General features: G+C 45.7%; 1 protein-coding gene across 1 annotated transcript in view; it reads left to right on the forward strand.

The window, feature by feature from the left end:
• The window catches only part of KIAA0586 (KIAA0586 ortholog), a 140400-nt gene extending 114713 nt beyond the window's left edge, over positions 1-25687 (forward strand). Inside the window, exons 31-32 of the mRNA XM_040411277.1 lie at positions 111-170; positions 25384-25687. Coding sequence (XP_040267211.1) covers positions 111-170; positions 25384-25502 — 179 coding nt within the window. The 3' untranslated portion in view covers positions 25503-25687. The remainder of the gene's footprint in view (positions 1-110; positions 171-25383) is intronic.
• Positions 25688-26804: the final 1117 nt, after the last annotated feature.

The following is a 26804-nucleotide window of genomic DNA, read 5'->3' on the forward strand; positions in this document are numbered from 1 at the left end:
TTTGCTTTACATTTCATGCGGACGCATCGTTTCTACTTACATTATACTGTTTATAGCTGACTGCAGGTATTTATTAATGTCACAAATAGGATTTTCTATGGTTTTTGCAGGAATACGGGAGGACCCCGACAGAACTCTAGTGGAGCCCAGTGTCTACCTCGGCTATTCAGGTAGGACTATGTGAACGCTCTCCCCATCTCTCCTTGCTTGACACAGCGACCATCCAGTACGTTTCTTAGCAATATTTAGCGCACACAACATAAAAGGGTTACACAGATTCAGAAGATACCTTCAAAATGGCTTTTGATGGTATATAGAGGCCTACTTCAGAAGACTACAGCACAAATCAATATCAGATGGATGGGGGTCCGGTGATCAGCTGACTGAAGGGTCCGCAGTGCAGCAGTGAGCGCTGGGTCCTCTTCATTATTGACCAAGCACAGCGCTTACTAGTGGCAGTGCCTGGTATTGCAGCTCCTTCATTTAGCCGATTAGTGGGGGCCAGGAGTCAGACCCCCACCAGTCTGATACTGGTGTTCTCTGGTCACTCCCTAGTGGGGAATTCTACACCCAATATGCACAACACAAGCTAATGGACTTTTTTTAAACAATATGCCGAGAAAAGAGCGAATACTCGCCTGCTGGCTGATTGCACTTTTTATGCAGTCGTGTAAGGCTACTTTCACACTAGCGTTTTTGCTGGATCCGGCAGCGTCCAGCAAAAAGGCTTCCTTGATAATACAGCCATCTGCCTCCGTTTGAACGGATCCGGTTGTATCATCTTTAACATATTTTTAACATTGCCAAAACAGATCTGTCATTAACTCCATTAAAAGTCAGTGGAGGACGGATCTGTTTTCTATTCTGGCAGATTGTGCCAGAGAAAACGGATCCGTCTCTATTGACTTACATTGTGTGTCAGGACGGATCCGTCTTGATCAGTTTCCCAGGACGGAAAGTAAAATACATGTTGCGGTTTGCTCTCCGGTCTGGGAATGCAACTAAACTGAACGGAACGCATTCTGGCGCGCTCCGTTCTGTTCAGTTTTGCCCCCATTGACAATGAATGGGGACAAAACTGAAGCGTTTTTCTTCCACTATTGAGCCCCTATAACGGATCTCAATACCGGAAAACTTAAACGCTAGTGTGAAAGTACCCCAAGCAGGAGACGTGCTGCAGACAAAAGCTGTATGGGGGTTGATCGATCCCATTTGCATCACGCAATATAAAAAGCCTTGTAAGTGAACATTAATCAGCCATTGTCACTCCGCTCTCATTATGGCCAGACTTTGGCCTGTGTTAAGGGGACCATTAGGGTATATGCACACAATACATTTATTGCGTGGTTTTTCCACTCAGATTTTCGCATAGAAAATCAGCAGTGTCATACAGTACCAGCAGAGTTGTTTTTCCAAATAGATAGGTCATCAGTATGTGATCGATGGAGATCCGACTGTTTGAGAAGGCAGCGGCACTCGCAGTGGCATGGCAGCCTTATCTAGGCCACCGACGTCATGTGGCCTAGGCTCAGCTCAGTCCCATTCCAGTGAATGGGGTTGAACTGCTATACCAAGCACAACCACTATAAAATGTACGGCGCTGCGCTCGGTGAGCTGAGAGAAGGCTGCGGTGCTCACCAGAGAGCCATGCTTTCTCAAACAGCTGGTCGGCGGGGGTCCTGATTGGACCACTACCACTCAGATAGAGATTACCTATCCAGAAGATAGGTCATTAGTTAAAAGGTGTCGGAAAACCACTTTAAAATGCATTTTTCATGCATTTCTGCAGCAGTCGCACTAAAGAGTAGCGCAGATTTACGTGCGTTTATTACGTTTTTCAGATACAATTACGCACCATGTGCCTATAACCATAAGGAATACGATAGAGTGCACAGCATGCCCAATATGGGGTTTATTTGCCGAGTTTTGTAAGGCAAAGGGGAAAAGATCCACAAGTAACGTGCAGATTTGGTCGCCAGTCACTAGTCTGCATAATGAACGGGCCCTGCGTGGTTCTGCAGCCATGCCACGCTCCGCCTGGGCACCAGACTAGTCTGAGCTGCGGCACCAGATACAGCCTACCTTATCCATACGTCAGAAGAGACACATCCTACGGTCTAATGATCGCCGGGGTCATACCCTCACTGGTCATACATTGATGGCTTAGTCCAAGGATTTGCCATCCATTAAAGAGCTCAGAGGACCCCTTTAAATATATAGCGGTACAGCGCAGCTACTGCGGATGATGGACTGGATGCTTATACAAGCTTATGTAAATGCTGAACCTCTTACCTTCCGGCAAGGAGTGACATCCTTCCGTACATCACTGACTTTTCATAGCAGATCAAGTTCTAATTGATGCTTAATGGCCTTTTAAAAGTTTTGTTTTGTGCCGTAGACGCTAAAGATGATTTCATTTGATGCTGCGGTTTTTCTCAGAAGAGGAGTGGCAGCGAGGAGATTAGGACTTAAGACATTTCTGAGGCTGATGAGTGACGGGCAAATTATCACATATTATTAGCAGCACCGTACAATGAAAGGACCTGGAGCACTGGGACCAGTGATGTGTTGGGTACAAGCACCGGGATTATTCTTTTATACTGAGCAGATTGTGATTTCAGTCTAAAAGGCCCCGAGCAGGACTCATATTTTTCTGTTTCTATATCTTTTATTGAGATTTTTTCAAAATACATACCAGTAATTAGAGTGTGAAGGGGAGCGTTGGAAGCCGTCAAGGTGCTCCTTTTGCGGTTTCTGATGGTCCCATTCACAAGTGCTTCACAAGTGGAATAAACTTATAAAGATTCCCCTGCCTCTTCCCTGCAAATGCCATCAGCATGGGCCGCTCACGGAGGCCACCACCATGCCGCGAGGTCTTCTCTCCTGACAGGTCTGTTTTAGTAACTATTTGCATTCCCCGTTTAACACCAATTCTAGAGCATCTCTTCTTATAACTCTAAATTGTGTTGTTCCTCTGTTATTCCTCCTACAAATGTATAAATAAATTGACAACTGGGTGTTGCCATTACCCTTGTCGAATGGATGCATCAGCACTGACTGAACAATGTTAGTGTCTGTAGGGACACACCCGCGGGTTAATGTCATCATAATTTTTAGGAGGAATACTAGAATAACAGAACAGAGATCTAAGAACAGATGTTGCGGAATTGACTTATTGTGAGAAATACAACTATTTACAAAAACAGGAACGGCAGGAGATAGGATAGCTATTCTTTGTCCTAGTAACTACCGTATTTTTCGCTCTATAAGACGCACCTAGGGTAAGACAATAAGAAAAAAAAAATTTTCATTACACCTCAGGTCAGACCCCCAATGTTAATAAGACCCCAGGAAGACCTCAGATCAAACACCCATGCCTCATATCAGTGCTCCATGCCTCTAATCAGCCCCCAGCCATATATGTAATCAGCCCCCTGCCTCAGATCACCAAATAAATAAAACACTTAGCGCTCTTTCGCCGGACACCGCCGCTCCTCTCCTCCAGCGCAATCATCTTCCTCCTGCTGTCTGCTGTGCTGTGAACTGGCGCGCACAGCGTGAGGTCACAGAGCGCCCTCACGCTATGCACAGCCGAGGACCTGGAAGCGGTGAGTACAGAGCCTTCACGGCTTCCTGGTCCTCCGGTACTAATGAGCACTTCCGTCTTATGGGGTGAAAAATACTTGCATTCCCCGTGTAATAACAATCCTGGAGCATCTATTCTTATGACTCTATGTTGTCCCATGTTTTTATTATTCCTGCTAGAAGTTTAGAAATGAATTGTAAAGGTCCAGCTGGGTGTTACCACTTGAGGTTGTGTCCCTACACAGTCTGACACTATCCAATCAGTGCTGCCAGTAACAGACTGTGTAGGACCACCCCCCCCCCCCCCCCCCCCCCCAAACTGGTAAAACCCAGCTGGACTTTTATTGCTGACTGCTGGCAAATAATTTTTAAACTTGTAGTAGGCATAATAGAGGAATGGCACAACATGGAAATGGTTTTACATGAGGAATGCAAGCAGTTACTAAAACAGACATGTCAGGAGAGGGGACAGGTTATCGGTATTCTTGGATTCTTTTCGCTATGCTCCCCAGTGACAACTTGAAGTTAACCTCCTGTCACTGATGGCGCTAGAATAGCTGAGCCCGTACCGCCGGGGGCCTGGTTATTCTGCCGGGTTTAAGGTGTCCTTTAGCCTAGCACCTGTGTTCTTCATCACATTTCCTGCCTCAGTGCAGTCTCTGTAGTTCTGCCAATAGTAAGAGCTCGGCGTTTTCTCACTTTGTAAATGGTGATAAATCAGAAGACTTTAGCCCACGGGGTGTCGATTGCCTTGTCACTTAAAAACATTGGCAGAAAACTTTGCAGGTGCAGGAATGTGGGAGAAAGACCTGTAGCTGTGCGTGATGTGCAGGTCTGTCCATGACTGGCGGGGGCTGGTTAGTGGTGGCGTCATGCTTCATTTCCTCTTCCAGATAGTATGAAAATATTGAGAAATACGGAGCTGAATAAGACCAAATTCTGGCTTAATTTGCACCAAAAAAATGAAATCGCGTACATTCTTTGCATGACATTTACAATGTGTTTTTGACTTATTTTGCTCCTTGATTTACAGGGGGGAGTGGACGGCATCGTCCCACCGGGAAATTTCCCTGTAGGGTCTATGACCAGTCCACCCTTGTAGAGGAGAAGTATTCCTCATACATGAAGCATTAAAGGGATTCTGTCATCAGATTTAACCCCTCTAACCTAAACATATGCTCATGTCCAGACTAATAAGAAGAATCCTAAGCTGGCCTTATTAAACCTCACTGTGGCTCTATTTGCCCAAAAAACAGGTTTTTATAACCTGTCAATCACTTACTTAAGGTGCCCAAGGGGAGGTCCGTTAATACAGGGTGCCCAGCTGCACCCCTCGCTGTCCGGTGCCCAGAGCCGCCTTCTTTGTCTTCGGCGCCGCCTCTGCAATCCTCCCCGTCCCTCTGCCAGATCCCGCGCCTGCGCACTAGGCTCAGCCTGATGCGCCCCCGTGCGGACTCCTGGCAGCGGCTTCGTTGAGCGAAGTGCACATCAGGCCGGTGCATGCGCACTTCACTCAACGAAGCCGCTGCCAGGAGTCCGCACGGGCGCATCAGGCTGAGCCTAGTGCGCAGGTGCGGGATCTGGCAGAGGGACGGGGAGGATTGCGGAGGCGGCGCCGAGCTATAGAAGGCGGAGCTGAAGATAGGGAAGGCGGTGCTGGGCACCGGACGGCGATGGGTGCAGCTGGGCACCCTGTATTAAAGGACCTCCCCTTTGGCACCTTAAGTAAGTGATTGACCGGTTATAAAAACCTGTTTTTTGGGCAGATAGAGCCACAGTGAGGTTTAATAAGGCCAGCTTAGGATTCTTATTATTAGTCTGGACATGAGCCTATGTTTAGGTTAGAGGGGTTAAATCTGATGACAGAATCCCTTTAAACAAGCAGTAGAGACCCCCCTTCTTTTTTGTATGGTCCTATGGGACTTCTTATTAGCGGAAATTAAGGTTCTGTTCAAATACTGTTTGTGAACTGCATTCGGCATATGTACTGGAAAAGTTCTGAGCACGCCGACGGGATTGGTAATAAAAGTTAGATCAGTGAGTCTGAATTATGGACCCCTAGAGAATTTGGAGTTAATAGAGGGAGGGGGGTTCTGTTCAGGATTCTCAACCAATGTGGAGACAGGTTAGAGAGCGTCTCTCATTCTGTCCTGCATTACATGGATAACCCATTGATTTCAATGGACACTGTATTGTGCTTAATTTCTCCTTTGACGCCACATTTATTGCCAAATTTACCCACAGATTACAGCTAATCACTGGGGCTTCCATATTTTGTTATGGACCCGTCTAAGAAGTAGGGAATTTGTAGGAAGGGTCCATTCACACGTCCGTAGTGCATTGCGGATCCGCAATACACCTGGCCGTCATCCCCCATAGAACTGCCTATTCTTGTCCGCAATTGCGGACAAGAATAGGATGTGTTCTATTCTTGTCCGCAATTGCGGACAAGAATAGAATAGGATGTGTTCTATTTTTTTTTTGCGGAGCCGCGGCCCGGAAGTTCGGGGCCGCAGCCCGGAAGTGCGGATGCGGATAGCACACTGTGTGCTCTCCGCATCTCTTCCGGCCCCATGGACAATGAATGGGTCCGCACCTGTTCCCGATATTGCAGAACGGATGTGGACCCATTTGCGGATGTGTGAATGGACCCAAGAGCTCTTGCACTGCTTACAGGAAACTATAAATAGCATTCAACTTCATGGAGAAATGTAGGCCTTTCATGGTTGAGATGGAAATTAACCACCGTAAGTGCTGGCCAGGGTAGCTGACACCCCACTGTTTCCGTAACTCCCGTAGCAGTAAATGGGAGCAGGGGCGGACTGGGAGCTTAAAGTGGCCCTGGAAAAAAAAAAAAAAGTGGCGCCATGTTGTAGGCGGACCAGTAAATATCATAGTGTAGCACAAAGTGCCATCCCATTAGAACCAAATTGTGCAGGACAAAATACTGCTGCCCCGCTGCAGTATTCAACTGTATCCCCGTCATGAGGACTGTGATCCAGTTGAATTCAGGAGGGCACCTGTGGCCACCGGCCAGGCTCATAAGTACTTAATGCAATAATTACTACTGAGAGCATCAGATTGCTAGGTATCCAGCTGGCAGACATAAGGAGGGCTCGGGTGGCCCTGAAGGCTTTGGCCCAACGGGAATTTTAACACTGACCATAACGCAATTCCATCACGGAATGCATAACTGAATGCCTTTAGAGGCATTCCGTTATTCATTCTGTCATATTAGAAGTCTGTGGCCTGCATAACGGATCTGAAAGAATCAAAAATAGGCAGCACTACTACGTCAGGTTCCCCGGATGGGTGCTCTCAGCCAACAGATTCACCCAATCTATAAAACTAAATAAATTTATCAAGAAAAGGCTGGGCACTCTCTATTTCTGGAGTTGGTGGTACTTTATTCAACCATAAAATCTTAAAATGTATATTTAATGTGTGACAAGTCTGGCCAGACTAAAAAGTGATATACAATAACTAATAAATACTTAAACAATAATATACAATAGAATACAATCGTGAATTGAGAACAAGGGTTCTCCTTTAGAACCTAATTAGTAGTTTTAGATCCAATGTCCAGAATTTCACCTAAATAATCGTAGAAATAATCGCATAATTTGCAGCGACAATAAATATTCGTAATTGTTTAGAATTTGTCTGCAGTTTGTAGTATATCGATGGACAAATCAAAAAAATGTCTTCCAATTCTTAAGTGTAAGAAATATTTGTTCGAATCGGACTGGTATGTCGATTATGCCCCCATCGCAAATGCTTATTTCACCTCTAAATAGTGTGTCCACTCACGAGCCAGATCGATATGGGCGGAATCCGGTGGACAATCCGCGGCGTCCCGCGTGGTGGTTAAACCAGATCCCCCCACTACTGCTTACTCACGTGAGTATCGATTTCACCAGAGGATGATGGTGTATGATTTTGCTGAAATATCGAGGGCGTCTCGACTAAAGTGTCCTTTATTGTCCGCTTTGGCAAATAGAATTTTCACTCACTGGCGCCAGTGGCTCCTTTACGTGTTTCCGGTTCTCCGACTGACACAGGCTTATACGATCTGATTACGATGTTTGCCTTTCAGAGTATTCGTAGCTGTGAATGCCGGAGGTCTTTGTGTTGAGCAAGAGGGTCCAAAACCAAACGTGTTTCGGGGCTCTAAGTGGCCCCTTCCTCAGTAACCACGTTCTTAATTCACGATTTGTATTCTATTGTATATTATTGTTTAAGTATTTATTAGTTATTGTATATCACTTTTTAGTCTGGCCAGACTTGTCACACATTAAATATACATTTTAAGATTTGGTTGAATAAAGTACCACCAACTCCAGATATAGAGAGTGCCCAGCCTTTTCTTGAGATGCATAACGGATCTGTCCGGTTTTGGGATGGGATGGATCTGTTATACAGGCCATAGGACTTCTATTATGACGGATTGAATTATGCATTCCGTCACGGAATTGTGTTATCGTCCGGAATCCATAACGCAATTCAGTAAATACCACAACACAAACCGAAAACAAATTTCAAAATATGAAATTCACTCATCCCTACCACTGGTGTAGCTCCCATTCACTGCTATGGGGGTAGCAAAAACAGCCGAGCGCTGCCCGTTTGTGTAAGTCCTCTTCCGCTGGCCGGCGTGTGCTTGGTTATTTCCAGGCTAAGCCATGAGAAGCCAAGATGGCACAACCCCTTTAAATAGCTTATTAACTGACGGATGGTCATTACTCTAGGAATGGTACTGCACGGTTATCATGGTGGCTGGAAAGGGTGTCTAGATTTGGTTTGTTTTTATAAATGGTAAAACATTTTGATGATAATTGGTCCGATTTCTCACACACAAGAAGCATACGCACAGGCACGCTATCTGAGGCAACATCTATTTTCCGGTTAGTGGCCAAGTTATTGCAGGTCGCAAGGATTAAAAACCGCCTCATGAAATTTCTCCAACCAGTAAATTTGGGCGTAGCCCTTTTTAATTTCACCTCTTTCTGACCTGGAATTTTTCTAGAGCTAAATAAATTGCTGAACAAATCAGAATCTCCTACAATCCTTCGAGGGATGTAATATATGAAATATTTTTAGAGGTTAAACATTCACGATCGAGGCGTGGAGGCAACAGGCAGAAAACTGTCCATTGTATGAAACCATTCCAAATTCCCATGAAGGAAGTAGCAGCATTTTGAAGGAATTATGATTATAAAGAAAAAAAATAAAAATGAAAAAATGAAAAAATTATGTTTTTTGAAGCTTTGAGCGAAGCAGCGATAACCGGATACTTAGAAATGTGAGCAGCATATTATTGTTCCTATAGCCAGATGCTCTCGACGTCTCCCTTCTCCGGGGAAGGCTTGCAGCCCAATTTCCCTATCTATGTCTTACACACTTACATTAGGACCATCTGAAAATGCAGCGTTAAAAGAGAAGGTCATCAGAAAATGGCCCATTGTTTAAATTAAGCTTTATGAAACATTTTTCCTCACTATACAGATCATGCCTAGAAAACTCTCCCATAGAAGTCAATGAACATCTGTCTGTGGCGGTTGCTATAGAGCGGATCTCATGCAAGATGGCCGGCCCCGTAATCATGTACAGAGGATAAAATCATATTTAAAAAAAATAAATCAAATCATATGTTTCACTATCTGGTTTTAATTAGTAAACTATATCTAGGTGATACATTTAATGTAAGGGTACATTCACATGACAGTTGCTAAAAACAGAAACGGTCCGTTTTTTAATGGTCATTTTGCATCCATTTTCTGCCCATTTATCGTTTTTTAATTTCCATTAAAAACAAATAAATTTCATTGGCATTTTTTAAACCCCAACCCCTGCAGTGCCCTCAGTATATATCATTGCCCCCAGTATAAATATACTGTGGCCCGCTTTGTGTCCCCCATATATATCACAGCCTAACAGCCCTTTGCCAACAAAAATGATAAACACAGGCGCTCGCGGGAGCACTCACTGGAGGCAGCAGGACCTGATCATGTAAATGTCACTGTGCATCAGGTCCTGCTGCCTCCAGTGGCCGCACTTCTATCTAAATGGCAGTTAAAACGGACCCATTGATTTCAGTAGGATCCATCTGGCCATCAAAACTGCCAAAAGTAGGACATGTCCTATTTTTAAAGGCTGTTATTCATTGGCTATTAAAAAATAATGGCCATGTAGATAGCCCATTAGTCTGCAATGGTTCCCAAAATGGCCATGTGACGGCTGTTAAAAAATAAATAAAAAAATGCCATCGCACATCCGTTTTACACTGTCCATGTTAATGTACCCTAAAGGTGTTGTCCAGGATTGTTATATTGATGGCCGATCTTCAGGATGGGTCAATATCTGATCGGCCGGAGCGTCAGAACTACAAAGCTCCGTCCATTGTGTGGCGGCCAGAGCTGGAAGCTGTAGTGACCTGCCCCGTCCATTACATGTTGCTCTGATGCCAGGGCTACTTCGGAACAGCTGTTGTGTGGGGGCGTCGGACCCCCACCGATCTGGTATTGATGGCTGAGGGATAGCATCAGCCAAATGAGAGCGATCTAGCCTTTCAAGCAAGAAAGCCTTTCCTGACTAGTTTTTGTCACCGATTCCCATTTTAAAGGAACACTAAACCTAGAAACCAATGCTAGAAGTGCACAGGAAATATTGTTTCCCTCGCTGTTTCTAGTACGATGGAGAAAGTTCTGCAGACTGCAGAGAACAAAGGCATGGATCTCCTGCTGATCTGCTCCATCCTTGGACAGGGCCTAATGTTTTTGTCCTCCTTACTGCAGGGAGGCTCCTGCTCCAGCCACTTGTCTTACAGCCAGTAGAGAACATACCTGGTCTCCTGGGACACGGGGAGAACATTTATTTTCTGTGTTTAGGGTTTGTTAATACAAGAATGGTGGAGAGAGGTATGAACTTCACGCTTGTTGGGCCTCTTTCACGCGAGCGATACGGATTGAGCGCAGTTCAATCACTTTTTCCCTACGATTTCAATCAGTTTTTTTCAGTGTTTGTGGGGGGTTTTCCGTCCGGATTGCACGCGTTTTGCACACTCATTAAGAAAAACAGAATCGGTATCTCCTAGCAGCCATCAGTGAAGAACGCATTGCATCCAGATGTCCTCTGTTGCCCATGCAAGCTCCATTCACTTCTATAGAGCCAGAGCTACGTGAAAAACGCAGAATATAGAACATGCTGCGATTTTTTTTAAATATTCTTTTTATTGTTTTCTGAACGCAGAGATGATGCGTGTTGTGAACGGACTGAACGTTTGTCATGCATCGCATCCGGATGGAAAACTCACTCGTGTGAAAGAGGCCTTAGGGCATCTAATAAATGCCTTGATTTTAGGCATATAAGTCAGTTACTTTGACACATGGCAATTAACTCTTTGTTACCCGCAATACGCTGTTGAGTGCTATCGTCATCTCTCAGTAGGAATCTTCCTCACGTTAAGCCGAATGCTTCGCCCAGTACAAGCCCAGCTGCTGAAACGAGTAATCTACGTTGTAGTCTGAGAATATTACTGTTGACAAGGCCTATTGAATGCCCCCCACCACTTTCCATACACACCCCTCCTCGGCATGTACCAGATAATGTAGTCTGCAGAACATATCACCGGCTAGGTTTGGGAGAGTTCAGCATGAATAGTCTTTCAGCACCCCGACTTCAAACACTTGGCAGTGACAAGCCAGAAACCCCACAGGACTTAGATATTCTTTATTCAAGGAGCCTAGAAGCAGCTGTTGAAACAGTGACATCATCGGCCGGTGGCGGCCTCCGCGGCTTATTACTAAATTCGCTTCTAAACGCATCAAATTCAAAGTATTTTATGAGGACAGAAGAAACTACCAGTGCAATGTTCAGCCCTTAGCTCCTAAACCTCCCCAGGCTACAGAGGTGTTGTGGCCCTGTAACCGCCCAGGACGTCGCCTGGACCCTGGATGCTCCCATAGTTTCCTTCTGACATTGTATAGCGGTTTAGGTGAGGAGTTGCCAGAGCTTTCGTGATACAGCGAAGTTCAGATGCTCCGATTCCCCCTTTTGAGGTCTCTCGGAGACAGGTCCTCTATATCTTCTCCGTCTTATAGCCAATGTTCAACAGGAATAGGTGTCTCCGATCCTACAGGGATTACACGATTTTTTTCACTGTTAGGATCCTGGACGTTTGAAGGGGTTTTCCAGTAAATATTATTATTATTAATTTTTTTAAGATCCTGCAGCCTGGCCCCTGAAACAGAAGATTCATACTTGCCGGCTCCACTCCACTCAGCTCCTCCGCTCTCTGCATCTTCCGGTCCTGGTAATGTTTACATCACTCTGGCCATAGGCATGGTCACATGCACTGCTGCAGCCAATGACTGGCTTCAGCGGTGATGTGGCCACCAGGAGCAGGACTGAAGCCAGTCATTGGCTGCAGCAGTGCATGTGACCATGCCTATGGCCAGACTGATGTAAACATTGCCAGGACTGAGAGATGGAGAGAGCGAAGGCAATGCTGGGAAGCTGAGCAGGCAAGTACGAGTCTTCTGTTTCAGGGGCTATGCTGCGGGAACTTGTTAGAAAAAATTATTTTCATCGGAAAACTCCTTTAAGGAGTTGTCTCTATCACAGACAACTCTGGTCATCAGCTGGGTTCAGCTCCTCGCACCGTAAAGGAAGAGGAAAATGTGGCAAAAGCCAGGTATTGTCGTTGGTAAATGTAGTATTAGGGTACTTTCACACTTTCGTTGTTTGATTCCGGCAGGCAGTTCCGTTCCCCGAACTGCCTGCCTGATCAGGCCAACTGTATGCAAACGCATGTCATTTTTTCTGACTGATCAGGCATTTTTCAGTCTGAAAAATGCATTGCAATACTGGATCAGTTTTTCCGGTGTCATCAGGCAAAACTGATCCGGTATTTATTTTTTTCACATTTTTAAAGGTCTGCGCATGCGCAGACCGGAATACCGGATCAGTGAATGCACAGTGATACTCCAATGGAGGCTGCTGATGGACAGACATCGGCAGCCATGTTGGGACAGGATGGCTATATTTACAGGGCAGCCGGCAGTATATTAGTAATCTGACTAGGGCAATTTGTAATGGTTCTTATATAGTGACCAACCCCTTCAGGAGTCCTATTCCTCCTAAAACATTTGTGGCATCATAGTCCAGACATGTTTGGACTAAGAATGGAGTCTTAGTAAATTCCCCTATTGATCTCTATAACAGAGTATATGCTCTGCCTGGATTGAACTCCATGTCTACGTGCTGGATTCAGGGCTCTGTAAGATGATCAGCACAGGGTTCCCTCTAATCTGACAGGGTATACTTACCTGAATATGGTTTGTCTTAAAGGGATGCTTTAGGAACAAAAATATATCCCTATCTACTATGTAGGATATAACTGTTGGATTGGTGGGGGTCCAACTGCTCATCAGAATGGGGGATGTCAATTCCCAGACATCATATAGTACATGATGGTCTCTTCCTAACAAAGCTAGACCCAGCCCTGTACCTCACATGGATCCAGAGCTCAAGGGGAGTGTCTATTCTGCTGCAGCTCAGGGGGCGTGTCTCAGCTCTCCCTATCACATCTCAGGGGGCGTGTCTCAGCTCTCCCTATCACAGCTCAGGAGGCAGATGAAGGATAAAACTGAGCATGTGCGGCCTTCTCAGTGAACAGGTCAAAGAAAATGAGGAAAAAAACAGCAGGTGGCGCTATACAGATAGATTTCATTGAATAACTCAGTGACTATGCAAAATGTTTAATTGCATGCAATTAGAAAAGTATTCAGATCCAGGTGCTGGTTTGAAAAGTGTAGAATCTTTTTTTCCTTTTAAGCTTGACGGTATGGGTTGGTAAGCCAAGTACCTCATCATAGCACAGTTAGCTGTTTTCATGTAAATTACCATTCCCTAAAAATACAGGGGTGTGAGGAGCGCCTATTAACACATCTCCTTACATCACAGTGTCAGGGCCCTTTGTACTTTCTTGGGCCTGTTTACTTAATCCCTAGGTGATAGAGGAAGTTGTGACGTCAGAATAATAGACCCTCACACGTACTGTACGTATAGTAGGAGACTATTAGTGAGGTTGTATATCACCTGCTAATAGACATGGCCGGCTCTACCCGGTCTGTACTGACCACTAGAGATGAGCAAATTTCATGTTATGAAATTCCTTCACGCTTCGTTTGGTGGTAAAAGCAGAATTGCGCTATGGTTTCCGTTACCACGGACCATAACGCAATTCATAACGGAATGCCTTTAGAGGCATTCAGTTATTCATTCCATCATAATAGAAGTCTATGGGCTGCATAACAGATCCGTCCGGAGAGGACTCCCCTTCATAACGGAAACGGGACCGATCCGTTTTGCAGGCCATAGGCTTTTATTATGACGAAATTAATAACGGAAGGCCTCTAAAGGCATTCCGTTATGAAATCCTGTTATAGAACTGCGTTATGGTCCGTGGTAATGGAAACCATAACGCAATTCTGCTTTTACCACCAAACGAAGCGTGAACGAATATCAAAATATGAAATTCGCTCATCTCTACTGACCACATATGATGCCTCAGTACCAGGCAGCGATCCAGAACAGACGCCCCTAAGGTGACCCATGCCTTCTTCAGTGATCCCATCCTCTTGCTTTGGTATAGGACACTTTGAAGATGCTATCACTGGCCGTCTGGGTGGTCATCTTTGAAGATGAAAGTGATCAGGAAGCCTGGCATGAAAGTCTAAAGATGGCCTTAGATAAAATTACTGATGTAGCAGAGCTGTTGTGCTCGCAGTTATCAGCCCTGATTCACACATTCACCTGAAGGAGGAGCGAGCGTCTAAGAGGTTCTAACATCTCTGGAGCCAGGTGTAGAACGTGTTCACCGCTCTTATATCTGCTAATATCCATCCAATTAGATTGCCACAGCTAATATATCAAGCTTGCCTGGGATTTTAATATTCATTACCTGTCCTTCATATATTCTATCATTACGAGTATTAGATTGGTGGGCGTCTGAATCTGTGCACCATCAGCTGTGCCGCGGCCTCCTCATTACCAGGCACAGTGCTGGACATCCTGTAGTGGCTGTGTGCTGCTACAATTAGCTCAGTTCCAGTCACTTGACAGTAGAGGCAGACCACGCGACTGCTGTGGGGCGGGGGGGGGGGGGGGCGAGGCGGGCGATTAACTTGTTCTTTTCTTCCCCTGTGTGAAAACACTGACACTAGGGGGAGCTCAATGCTAAGAGATTATTACGGCTTTCATGGTAGTTGTATTAATTCCTATGCACTGAGCTCCCCCTAGTGGTGACTGCAGGCAGCCGGCTTTGTGACAGAAGAGAAGCAGGAGATTTATCAATGTATTTTTGCCAGTTTTCTTGTGTAAATACATTGAGAAATATGGTGCACCTGTTATAGTGGGTGAGGCCAAAGGCAACTTTTTAATTACAATTTTTATGCAATTACAATTTATGCAAAAACGTAAATTCTTTAGAAATTTGGGGCGTGGCACATGTTCTGGATTGATCGACCCATGCACTGGGAAACTAGTTGCAGGGGTCCATACTAAGTTTTGCTATGGGGCCCTATGATATCTGTGTACGCCTTTGCACATAGCCACTACTAAAGGTATGGCACTGTGCCTGGTAAACAATGAAGAGGCGGCGGGCTGTTTAAATAGCGGATTGGTGGGCGTGACACGACTTGAGAACACACCCCACCCCAACCATCTAGTATTGATGGCCTGTCCTAAGGTCACGTCATCGATATTCAAATTCCGGACAGCCTGTTTAAAGGGGTAGTCCAGTTGTGTAATGTGAAGCCGTGCACATTTACAATATACTGGATGTTTCATTTCCTAAACATTTTTAAGAGTTCTGCTTGCTGTCAGTGAATGGGGAGCTTTATATATATCATTTATTAATATTTTTTTGAAGAGACTGAAAACCTTCCTTCAAACTGTGCCACTCAGACACCTGCAGGTATTAAATCCTTCCGAACAAGCCCCGCAGCTGTTCGAGCAGCACATTTTCCGCCAATAATGTAAGGGTCTGTTCATGTTGCGGTCATGCTGTGGTTTTTGCAGCTATTTTTGCAAAACCGCTGCATTTTCAGAAAAATTAAAGCAAAAACCACAAGACGATTGCATGGTGTAAAAATACCCAAAACAATGATAATTGCGCCCCCTTCCCTAAGCAGTCAGTATTGGCGCAGTGTATGAATGCAGCGCCAGTCTGTCCCCCGATGCAGCGCGCGCCACATTCATGTCTTGTATCTAAATCGGCTGTACCTGTGTAAAACCAGAGTAGCTACATTAAAGGGGTTTTCCAATTCGGAAAACCACTTTGTAATATACCTAGTGACAGATTTATTAAAGTTTCAGAACTTTTCATCATACAAAGTGCTAAACTATCCGGAACATTAAAGGGGGTTTTCAAGATTTAACTATTGATGTTTTTTTCTTCAAAGGGTTGTACAACCCTTTGCAAGTGATGGCCTATCTTCAGGATAGGACATCACTGTCTGACCCCCGTCCTGAGAATAGGTCACCACTTGTAAAGGGTTGGACAACCCCTTTAAGATGGGTCATCAGTATCAGATTGGTAGTGGTCTGCCCCCTGCAGATCATGTGTGTGCCACATAATGAGGCAGCTAAGGACAGGTCGTTAAATTAGTTAAATCTAAAAGAACCCCTTTCAGCTAAGGCTCGGCTCACAACGTCATGCTTTATATCTTACATGTATGACAGAAGCCATACACAGTGCTGTTGTATGAGGTCCTTATTGTCTCCGTAACATGTGCATCAGGCCTGATAGCCATTTCTTCTGGAAAATCACTGTCTGTCCAATTTACAAGGTGACTTTGGCGGAAAATACTATAGTATGAAACATTCCAGGCTTTCCAGTAATTTACACTGTGCAGGTAATTATGGGGAAGGGACTGTTCCTTCCCTATAACTACCTGCTCGTCAGTGGTGTCTCAGAGCTGTACTTACATGCATTGATCCCCTCCACTGTATGGGGACGAGCCATCTCTACTGCCATGTCTCATCCCCATACAGATTCAGTGTTTCTGAGGAGGAGATCACTGTTCACACAGCATGATCTGCTGACCAGAAACTAATGTATTGTGATTGTCCATATTGCCTCCTTTGCTGGCTGGATTCCATCACATTATACACTGCTCGTATCCAGGGGTTACGACCACCCTGCAATCCAGCTGGGGTGGTCGTCCTATGCACAGTCCCGCAACCAGAGAGGCTGGCTCTTTTTCCTATAATGTACAAGCATGACCACCACTGGTGGATGGCAGGGTGGTTGTAAACCTTGGAAACGAGCCGTATTTAATGCGATGGAAAAATGAATCCAGCCAGCAAAGGAGGCAATATGGACAATCACAATACACTAGTAATTGCCTGGTATTAACTTTGTCTACATGATGAGCCCATTTAAGTTCTTCGCACAGACCTCTATCCTGGATATAAAGCCTGCTGTTTATTGACTCTCTATGTTGATTGATTGGACAGGACATCACCCCATTGTTTACCCAGTCCAGGCGAGGGTGCCAGCCAGCGAGGACAGGATCTGGGGCTGTTTGCCTATCTAATTGAATCAGCCATTATTTTGACAGGAAGGTCCTCGCTTTGTCTACAGTGTACACGGCATCGATCTGTAACTTGTAAATGCCAGCACGGGTGAGGGTGGCGATTCCTGACCTCTTCCTCATTGATCCGTGGTCTCTAGCTGGGAGAATATTCGCATCACACGGAGGGATTATAGTCACGGAGCCTGGATTATTGTATATCTCAGTACAGCCAGCCCCTGAACTAGCATTGCTAATGTGTACCTTTTCATTATGGGCACACCTCCAGTGATGAAGCAAAATAATTATGCCGACTGATCATGTAGCCCCTTGCTGATCCGTTTTTTGGGTGTGTACACACGTGGTCATAGAAGCCGATGTGTATTTCTGTGCAGAAATCCGAAGCTGACCCACAGAGGGGTGCAGCGGATTCACACAATGATCAATGGGGCTGATCTTCAGCTTTTTCACCTGGAATTGCTGTAATAAGTAGCAAGTGATTTTATTTGTAAATAATTTTTTCCCCCCCTATGGGGGGCACCAAGATTTTTGTCCAGGCTATAGATATTGACGACCTATCCTTAGGTCGAGCTGGGTTATTGATGCATCTATTCTTATGACTCTGTTTTGCCATTCCTCTATTATTCATTCTAGACATTCTGACTTGGTAGAACTTTTCAGTAAAGGCCCAGATGACTGTTACCAGTGGGGGTCTGACACTGGCAGCACTGATTGGATAGTGTCAGACACACTTCTGCTGCTAACACTCAGATGGACCTTTACTGCAGACTGCTGGCAATTCATTCATTAACTTCTAGCAGGAATAATAGAAGAATGGCACAATTACATGAGGAATACAAATAGCTGCTAAAACAGACATGTTACATGGGGTGATGCACAGGCAATAAGTGGAACCAAACCGTTCTTCGAGCAGAGGGGAGAGATGAATATACCCACATGTATTGGGATGAACAATCTGCTGCTGACAAGGAGTTTATGTGACACATAAAAGATGTGATTATGTGACAAATGAGCGTTCGGCCACTTTCACACTTGCGATCTGTCACGGATCTGCAGAGACGGATCCATTCAGAAACGACAAGTCTACAAACGGATCAGTTTGTATTCTCTTTAACATAGCCAAGACGGATCCGTCTTGAACACTATTGAAAGTCAATTAAGGTCGGATCCGTTTTCTATTGTGCCAGATTGTGTCATAGAAAACGGATCCGTCCCCATTGACTTACATTGTGTGTCAGAACGGATCCGTTTGGCTCAGTTTCGTCAGACGGACACCAAAACGATGCAAGCAGCGTTTTGGTGTCCGCCTCCAGAGCGGAATGGAGACGGAACGGAGGCAAACTGATGTATTCAGAATGCATTGGGGCAAAAACTGATCCGTTTTGGACCGCTTGTGAGAGCCCTGACCGGATCTCACAAACGGAAAGCCAAAACGCCAGTGTGAAAGTAGCCTTAGGTGTGTGATTGGTGGTACAATTACATGGGGCAATTATTGGGAACAAGCGTTGTTCCCAATAATTGCCATGATCATCTGCTCATGTAAAAGGGCCTTTAGGATAGAAATACTCTACAGGGAACAGCAGTCAGTGAGGGGCTGAACACAGGAAGGAGCTTGGGTGGAACAAGAGCAATGGTGACGCCCTCATTGCACTAAATGACAGCTAGAGGTTCGCCCCTGTGCACCTTTTGTTGTCATTTCAGTTCATCGGCCAAGGCTTGTAGTGATCTGCCAGAGTGATAAACCAAGGCCTCTCAGCCCAAGGATTCTGTCAGTTTACGCCAAGTGGTGATAACTGGCACATCGATGAACAGGAGGCATCGCACCATCATCCCACACGACTTGATCCGATTTTTGAGGTTTCTTGTGGCTAAAATATTTACTTTCAATCTGACATTGATTGGAGCTAGGTGCTTGAAAATGTGATAATATCTACCGAGTTTGGTGACACCCGCTACTTCGAGTTGCATAACCTTACAGCTCGTCCTTCTCTGTGTTGAGGAGCGTATTTAGGGCCACTTTAAAAAGGTTGTCCACAATGGATCCCAAAAGTGGAACACCCAGTGACTGCTGTGAACTGGTCAGTGTCCAGTTCCCCTGCAATGCCCCCCACAGGGGAAGCATTACGCAGTTCTGATTGAAATCAATGCATGATACGCCGGCTCCATAGCGAGAGGCGCTTATGCAGTCTCTATATACGAAGGCGACAATAGAAACTTCTCTGTAATGTTCCACTTTGTAAAAGTAATAACAGACTGCAGAAGGGGAAGCTTAGTGAATGTTAAACTCAGCCGCAGCGCTATTAAACTGTTGCGCTACCATTTCTACCCCCGCGGTGCGCCAACCACCTGCCTGGCCCATTACACACTCCGCTCCGACTTCCAGAACACAAATACAGAAAGATTTGCAAAAATTACAGTCAACCTAATGTTAAGTGTTCTGCGTGACGCCAATAGCTATTTTCAGCAAATTAATCTTTGCCCATCCAGTGGGGGCGTGCAACCCTCCCAGACCAGAGAGAAGGTCATATAGAAAGAAATGGCGTGGACGGATGGAAGGCCGGAAATGTCCACTTACCGCTCGGACAGAGGAGCTTTCATGTTGGCACCTCCAGGTCTGCAGGTAGATTATACAGGATGGGGCAGCACAATAGTAAGCTCATATGGTCAGATGCCAGCCGCACTCTGCATTTCTTTACCGTTTTGTGGAAAATATTCCAATAAAAATTAATGCCAAAAGCCGATGTCTACAGCGTTCTTACGGAAAGGCGTGTGACCTCCTAGGCTTCCTGTATTGGGTTTACAATAAAAGTCAATGCGCTGTAGATACATGTGCTACGGGTGTCCTGAATGGGAGCGTGCCCCCCTTAATATTAGATGTATTACGCGAGACCAAATAACACATTTAAAGCAGTTGTCCAAGATTTTGACATCGATGGCCTCAGGATAGACCATCAATTTCAGATTGGTGGGGGTCCGACTCCCCGAAGAGACCTCCGTGAGCTGCAATTCCCAGTCCAGTCACTATCCAATGGATGGCGCTGTGCTTGGCCTCTTCCAACCTCAGATCCCCACCTGTCTGATATTGATGACCTATCCCAGGGAACAGCAACCTTCAGCAGTCCAGCTGCTATGAGACTACAACTCCCAGCATGCAGACTTACTTGGCTGTTCTTGTGACTCCTACAGACTTGAAAGGAGGAATCTGGGAGTTGTAGTTTCAGAACTCCTGGAGGTTTGTGGTCCCTGACCTATCCAGAGGAGAGGTCATCAATATTAAACCCACAGAAAACCCCTTTAAACTTGGCTGCTTTCTTAAAGAAATAGTGCCACTCCTACCCTCGGGTTATGTCTGCCATTACAGCTCCATCCAATGGAATAAGGCCGAGTTGCAATACCCAACACAACCTTTGGACCGGTGTGGCACTGTTGTTGTAGAAGGCTTCTCATCATTTGACCGGCCATACTCTGCTTGTTGGTGGTGATGGGACTGATTTTCGGTGGTCTTCTCCCTATGTCAGTGGGGTCCAGAGCACCTACACTGAACCGTTGCGGCCATTTCTGCCCATGTTGTATGACATATCACAAGTCAGAAGAGCAGCCAGGTTGTGAAATTGTAAATGCGAGGTACGACCAGGACACGATCCGCGAGGACGTCTGGCTTCTTCCTTAAAAGGAGGTGAGGATTTTCGTGCGGTTAACGATTCATGTGGAGAAACACTTTTCCTTTTTAGCAAGAAAACAAAGCTTTCAAACCCTAAAACAACAATCTCCCCCCCCCCCCCCCCCTCTTCTTATTAGGCCCTCCGCACCGGCTGTAATTATACACACAATGCAGGAAATCGGCCGCGGCTCCAAACCCTCTCATGTTACTCGCCCGAATCAGAAGAATCCGTACATGGCTCGAGCCTATAAGGGGGAGACTGACGCTGCCTACACCCCCCCTGCATTTTTGCTAACAATGGAGTGGGTGAGAAGCAGCAAGCAGCCCGTCTGGCACTGGAGCCATTGCGTGTGACACAAGCCAGACACATGAGAATATAATGCTCTGCAAAGTGTCATTATCGCCTCGAAGACCAAGTGGCTGCGGCCGGTGTAACCGAAGCCCAGAAAGCACAATGGGCCTGTATAGAAGCCCCGGCCACTCTCCCGATGTGTTTGTGTAGCGTTCCTCTGTTGTTTCTCCTGGAAATGTATGAACACATTGACACCTGGACATCGGCGCTCCTTATGTCAGTATTGTCCCACATTGTCAGTGCGGATATTGGTAAAGGGGTTGTGCTAGAATGGGGGGATTTTGGCAGACACTCTGAGACCCCCCCCCCCCGCCCCCCTCTTGGCCAGACCTGTAAAGGGAAGCTCTGGCTCCCCGCTCCCTCGCTGTAAACATCTGGTTTGACATCGTTGCAGTCAATCACTGGGTGTGCGGTGGTGTCCGGTCACAGTGGCGGACATTGGTTGGTTGCGGCTAGGGATGAGCGAATTAACTTCAGATGAAACATCCGAAGTCGATTCGCATAATACTTAGTTTGACTACTGTATGGAGCGAGCGCTCCCTCCTATGAGCTGAAGTTATTACCTCCGAGAATTCGCATAATAACTTCATAAATCAATTTCTTTCTTTTTTAATTTTTTATGATGACTTTTATCCCAGATACTCACCCACCACCCTTGGGGAGAGGGACGGGAAAAGAAAAGAAAAAATTAGGCCACCGGCCCTAGTATAACCATTTTTTTTTTTCATATTTCGTCAATTTTTTCTGATTTTTTAATATAGCTCTCAGTCACCCGTTCCACTTTAGTCTACTTTCACACTAGCGTTCGGGTGTCCGCTTGTGAGCTCCGTTTGAAGGGTCTCACAAGCGGCCCCGAACGCATCCGTCCAGCCCTAATGCATTCTGAGTGGACGCGGATCCGCTCAGAATGCATCAGTCTGGCAGCGTTCAGCCTCCGCTCCGCTCAGCAGGCGGACACCTGAACGCTGCTTGCAGCGTTCGGGTGTCCGCCTGGCCGTGCGGAGGCAAGCGGATCCGTCCAGACTTACAATGTAAGTCAATGGGGACGGATCCGTTTGAAGATGACACTATATGGCTCAATCTTCAAACGGATCCGTCCCCCATTGACTTTCAATGTAAAGTCTGGACAGATCCGCTCAGGCTACTTTCACACTGAATTTTTTTTAAACTATAATGCAGACGGATCCGTTCTGAACGGATACAAACGTCTGCATTATAGGAGCGGATCCGTCTGAGCAGACATCAGACGGACCCGCTCTGAACGCTAGTGTGAAAGTAGCCTTAATCAGGTTGACAACTGCTTCTCGCCACTGTCCCACTGTGGGGGGATCTTCCTTTACCCATTTCCTAAGTATAAGGCATCTAGCCTGAAATAGTACTTTACCCAAAACCAATCGTATCTCTTTATTTATCTTCCGATGTTCAGTTGCCCCTAATATACAGACTACTGGATCTTGAAAAACTTGAACCTCCAAAAATACTAATACTATCTCTGCTATTTCCTTCCAATATCTAAAAAGTCTAGGGCATCTCCAAAGGCAGTGTATTAGATCTGCATTCCCTCCCCTACATTTTGGGCACTTATCTGAAGTTCTCACACCCATTCTCTTTAACATCCAAGGAGATCGATGTAGTCTATGCACTATAAAAAACTGGGATATCTTATGTGAACCCCTATCCGACACCATAGTATAACTTCTAAGATGAATCAATTTCTACTGTAAAAAAACATTTCCCGAACTCTGGTTCGGTTCCAAGTGGTATCTGCTTGGGCGCTGGGCAAGATGAACCATGCAGCTTAAAACCAACCTCCCCACTCCTGCCATGTCCGTTTTAGAGCTACTTGCATTCCCGCTGTAATAACAATTCTCAGGAAGTTCGTATGAATCTTGTGCTATTCCTTTATTATTCCTGCTGGAATTACTAGCAGTTTGCAATGAAGGTCCAGACGAGTGTCCCTGCACAGTGTGGCATTGACGGCACTGATTGGTGGGGGCCCTCCACAGTTTGACACTATCCAAACTGGTAACACCCATCTGGAACTTCATCCATAACTTCTAGAAGGAATAATAGGTGAATGGCAGAATGTACAGTCATAAGAATAGATTCTCCAGATTGTTCTTACATGGGGGATACAAGTCGTTGGTAAAGCAGACATGTCAGGGGAGGTGACTCTCTGCTGCCTTGCAACATTTCCAGAATTTCCACCCACAAGGTAATTGCACGAGATTACATCTAAGAAGGGGCCTAACAGCCTTGAGGAGCATCGATCTGCAACTAGTTTGTCAATTCAGCCAAGACCAGCGCGACAAGGCGTAGGATTATTAGGCCATTGTTCAGACTGTACAGTGCTTCAGTTGATGCACTTTAATCCGGGAGATTATCATATCTCTGCATGTGGTCCTTAGGTTTAATAAGGTGAAGCCTCAGTCCTATTCTTCCTTATCTTATCAGCTCTCACCTTCCAGTAACCTGTTCCCCAAACCTTCTGGCAATCATTGGCTTTGGTTACCTGATCGCCCTCATAGCTGGTGGGATTATTGACACTCCTCCAGCTTTATCTTTATTGCTTGCTAGTATATCCCTTGTGTACCATTAGTGTAACAACGGCCTTCAGTAGATCACCTCCTCCGCCCCAGCACTGCAAACATCAGGGTCTTCTCATAAACCTGTTTCTAAGAGGATTTATAACCGCAAAATGACCAGTAAGTCAAATCCATTGAACTGTGAAAACCAGTATGGCTGCCATTGACGAGTTATTCAGCATCCTAGGTCTCTTAAAGGGCGTGTCAGAGTTTATAAGAAATTTGGGGCACAGGCAGGGGAAGGCGTAAAATAAAGCAAGCATATTACCTATTGAATCGGCCGCCAGTCTTACAGGGCTTCATTTCTGATGTCATATCTGCAACAGGTGACTGCTGCAGCCAATCATTCGTTTCAAAAAGTCTACTGTTGAGGCTAGCGATTGGCTGCAGCGGTCACATGTTGCAGACACTGTCAGCGCTGCAGCCCTGTAAACAAAGACAGTCAGGTAATTAACAGAAGTAATACTTTTTTGTTATTTTACACCATCTCCTGCCTGTGCCGCATTTTTAAAAAATCTTGTACAACCCCTTTAATAGCAAATCTGTCAAGTTTTTCAGTGCTACAGGAGAAGGGGATGCACATAAACCAGGTAAGGCTACTTTCACACTAGCGTTCGGGTGTCCGCTCGTGAGCTCCGTTTGAAGGGGCTCACGAGCGGCCCCGAACGCATCCGTCTGGCCCTAATGCATTCCCAGTGGAGGCGGATCCACTGAGAATGCATCCGCCTGCCAGCGCTCAGCCTCCGCTCCGCTCAGTGAGCGGACACCTGAACGCTGCTTGCAGCGTTCGGGTGTCCGCCTGGCCGTGCGGAGGCAAGCGGATCCGTCCAGACTTACAATGTAAGTCAATGGGGACGGATCCGTTTGAAGATGACACCATATGGCTCAATCTTCAAGCGGATCCGTTCCCCATTGACTTTCAATGTAAAGTCTGAACGGGTCCGCTCAGGCTACTTTCACACTTAGAAGTTATAATGCAGACGGATCCGTTCTGAACGGATGCAAACGTCTGCATTATCGGAGCGGATCCGTCTGAGCAGACATCAGACTGACCCGCTCCAAACGCTAGTGTGAAAGTAGCCTAACATTTCTGGGTGCCAGCCTATATAAACAGTAATGGTAACCGCCCGAAAGGTTGTCCCCGTCATCAGCAGATCGCTGGGGGGGGGGGGGGGGGGGGGGGGGGGGGTCAGGCAACCCATGTTCTATACAGGGCTGCCTCTGGGGAAGTATACATTTTACATTAATCATGGCATAGCCCATTTTAAGGCAGTTGAAAGATGGAACTGAGCATGTGCGACCACCGCAGTAGGTGGATGTGCACATTACTATACAGATTAAACACCAGCGCCATTATAATGATGTAAAGAGAATGTCTCACAACTGGAGAATTTTTGAAGCAGAAGGTAAATTACAAAATAAACTAGTTTTTCATTTAATAAGTGACATTTAAAGGTGGCACAACCCCTTTAAGATCAGCCTAAAGAGCAATGTAACTGGTTTAATGCAGTGTTTTCTGCTCAGATCTAGAAACATGCACTTCCATACACTGTTCACCTACTGTATATTGTTCATAACATCCTGCTGTTTCTTCCCATGTAGGAGAAGCGGGTGAAGCTGCAAGAATGATGTCCGTGACCCTCCCATCTATGATAGAAGATGACGAGGATGTCAAATCTACCTACAAGGAGTCCGACTCTTCAGGAGCTGATAGTTTCTGAAAAAAGGACCGGGCAAGACCAAGTCAGACACGTCCTAGGCGGATGAGCAGGGGCCAGACCAGCGTGAGAGCCGCAGCATCCAGGACATGGCATCTTCTGCCTGCACCTGTAGATCATGACGATTGTGTGGATGTACACTGTATAAATACCCAGAGCTTTTATAGTTTATGATTTTTTTTTTTTTTATACTGATTGTAATATATTAAACATTATGGTTTTTAACTGTGTTGGATTTGTGTGTCTTTATGCATTTTTGTGATGTGCTTTTAGCTTCCCTAACAGTTTTTGGGACAGAAGCGCTTGCAACTTTTTTTTTTTTGCTCTGCTAGATTTATATCAAGCTGACAGCTTAAGGGGAGTGTCTTTTCTGCTGCAGCTAAGGGGGCGTGTCTCAGCTCTCCCTATCACAGCTCAGGGGGCGTGTCTCAGCTCTCCCTATCATAGCTCAGGAGGTGTGTCTCAGCTCTCCCTATCACAGCTCAGGAGGCGTGTCTCAGCTCTCCCTATCACAGCTCAGGAGGCAGTTGAAGGATGAAACTGAGCATGTGCGGCCTTCTCAGGGAGCAGGACAAAGAGATAAGAAAAAAACAAACAGCAGGTGGCGCTATACAGATACATTTTATTGAATAGCTCAGTGGCTATGCTAAATTTTTATTTACATGAAATTACAAAAGTATTCAGATCCAGGGGCTCATTTGAAAACTAAAATATTTTTTGTGGGACAACCAGTTTAAGCTCTAAGCAATTAAGGGATGCTTCAAGGGTGAGCTCAGCATAAGCCTACAGAACTTTGAATGTGCTGTAGCTAAAGCGAAAGCCATATATTACATCTTATCAATTCGGTCAGGACTCTTGTGTACCACAATATGTCTCCAAGGCACCAAATATCTCTACACATTTTTTTCCCATATAAATCAGAGAAAAACCTGAGTGCCTCTATATAAAGTGGGAGTCACAGAGAGGTACTGTACAGGTCTATAGGTGCCATAACATGCGCATGAGCACTGTGAAACACCTCAGACAGCTGTAAGCCAAACAGCTATTCCGCCCACCCCCACCTGCCCATACACATGCATCCTCGGCATAGTCATCAAACGAAAAGCATCCCGAGAGATGGACTGAGCTTCCCTGATACCCAGGACTGAATCCAGACCATAGACACCTGAATAATGAGAATTATGTTTCTGGTCTTATGTGTCTGTGTTCTAGAACTAATGACTGGAGCAGCACACTACCCTGCAGTAGAAGCCGCTTATCACTGTCAGTTCTATGGTACACATACAGTATTACCATCTCACTATC

Source organism: Bufo bufo, chromosome 11 (genome assembly GCF_905171765.1).
Source record: "Bufo bufo chromosome 11, aBufBuf1.1, whole genome shotgun sequence".
NCBI classification, from domain to species: Eukaryota; Metazoa; Chordata; class Amphibia; order Anura; family Bufonidae; genus Bufo; species Bufo bufo.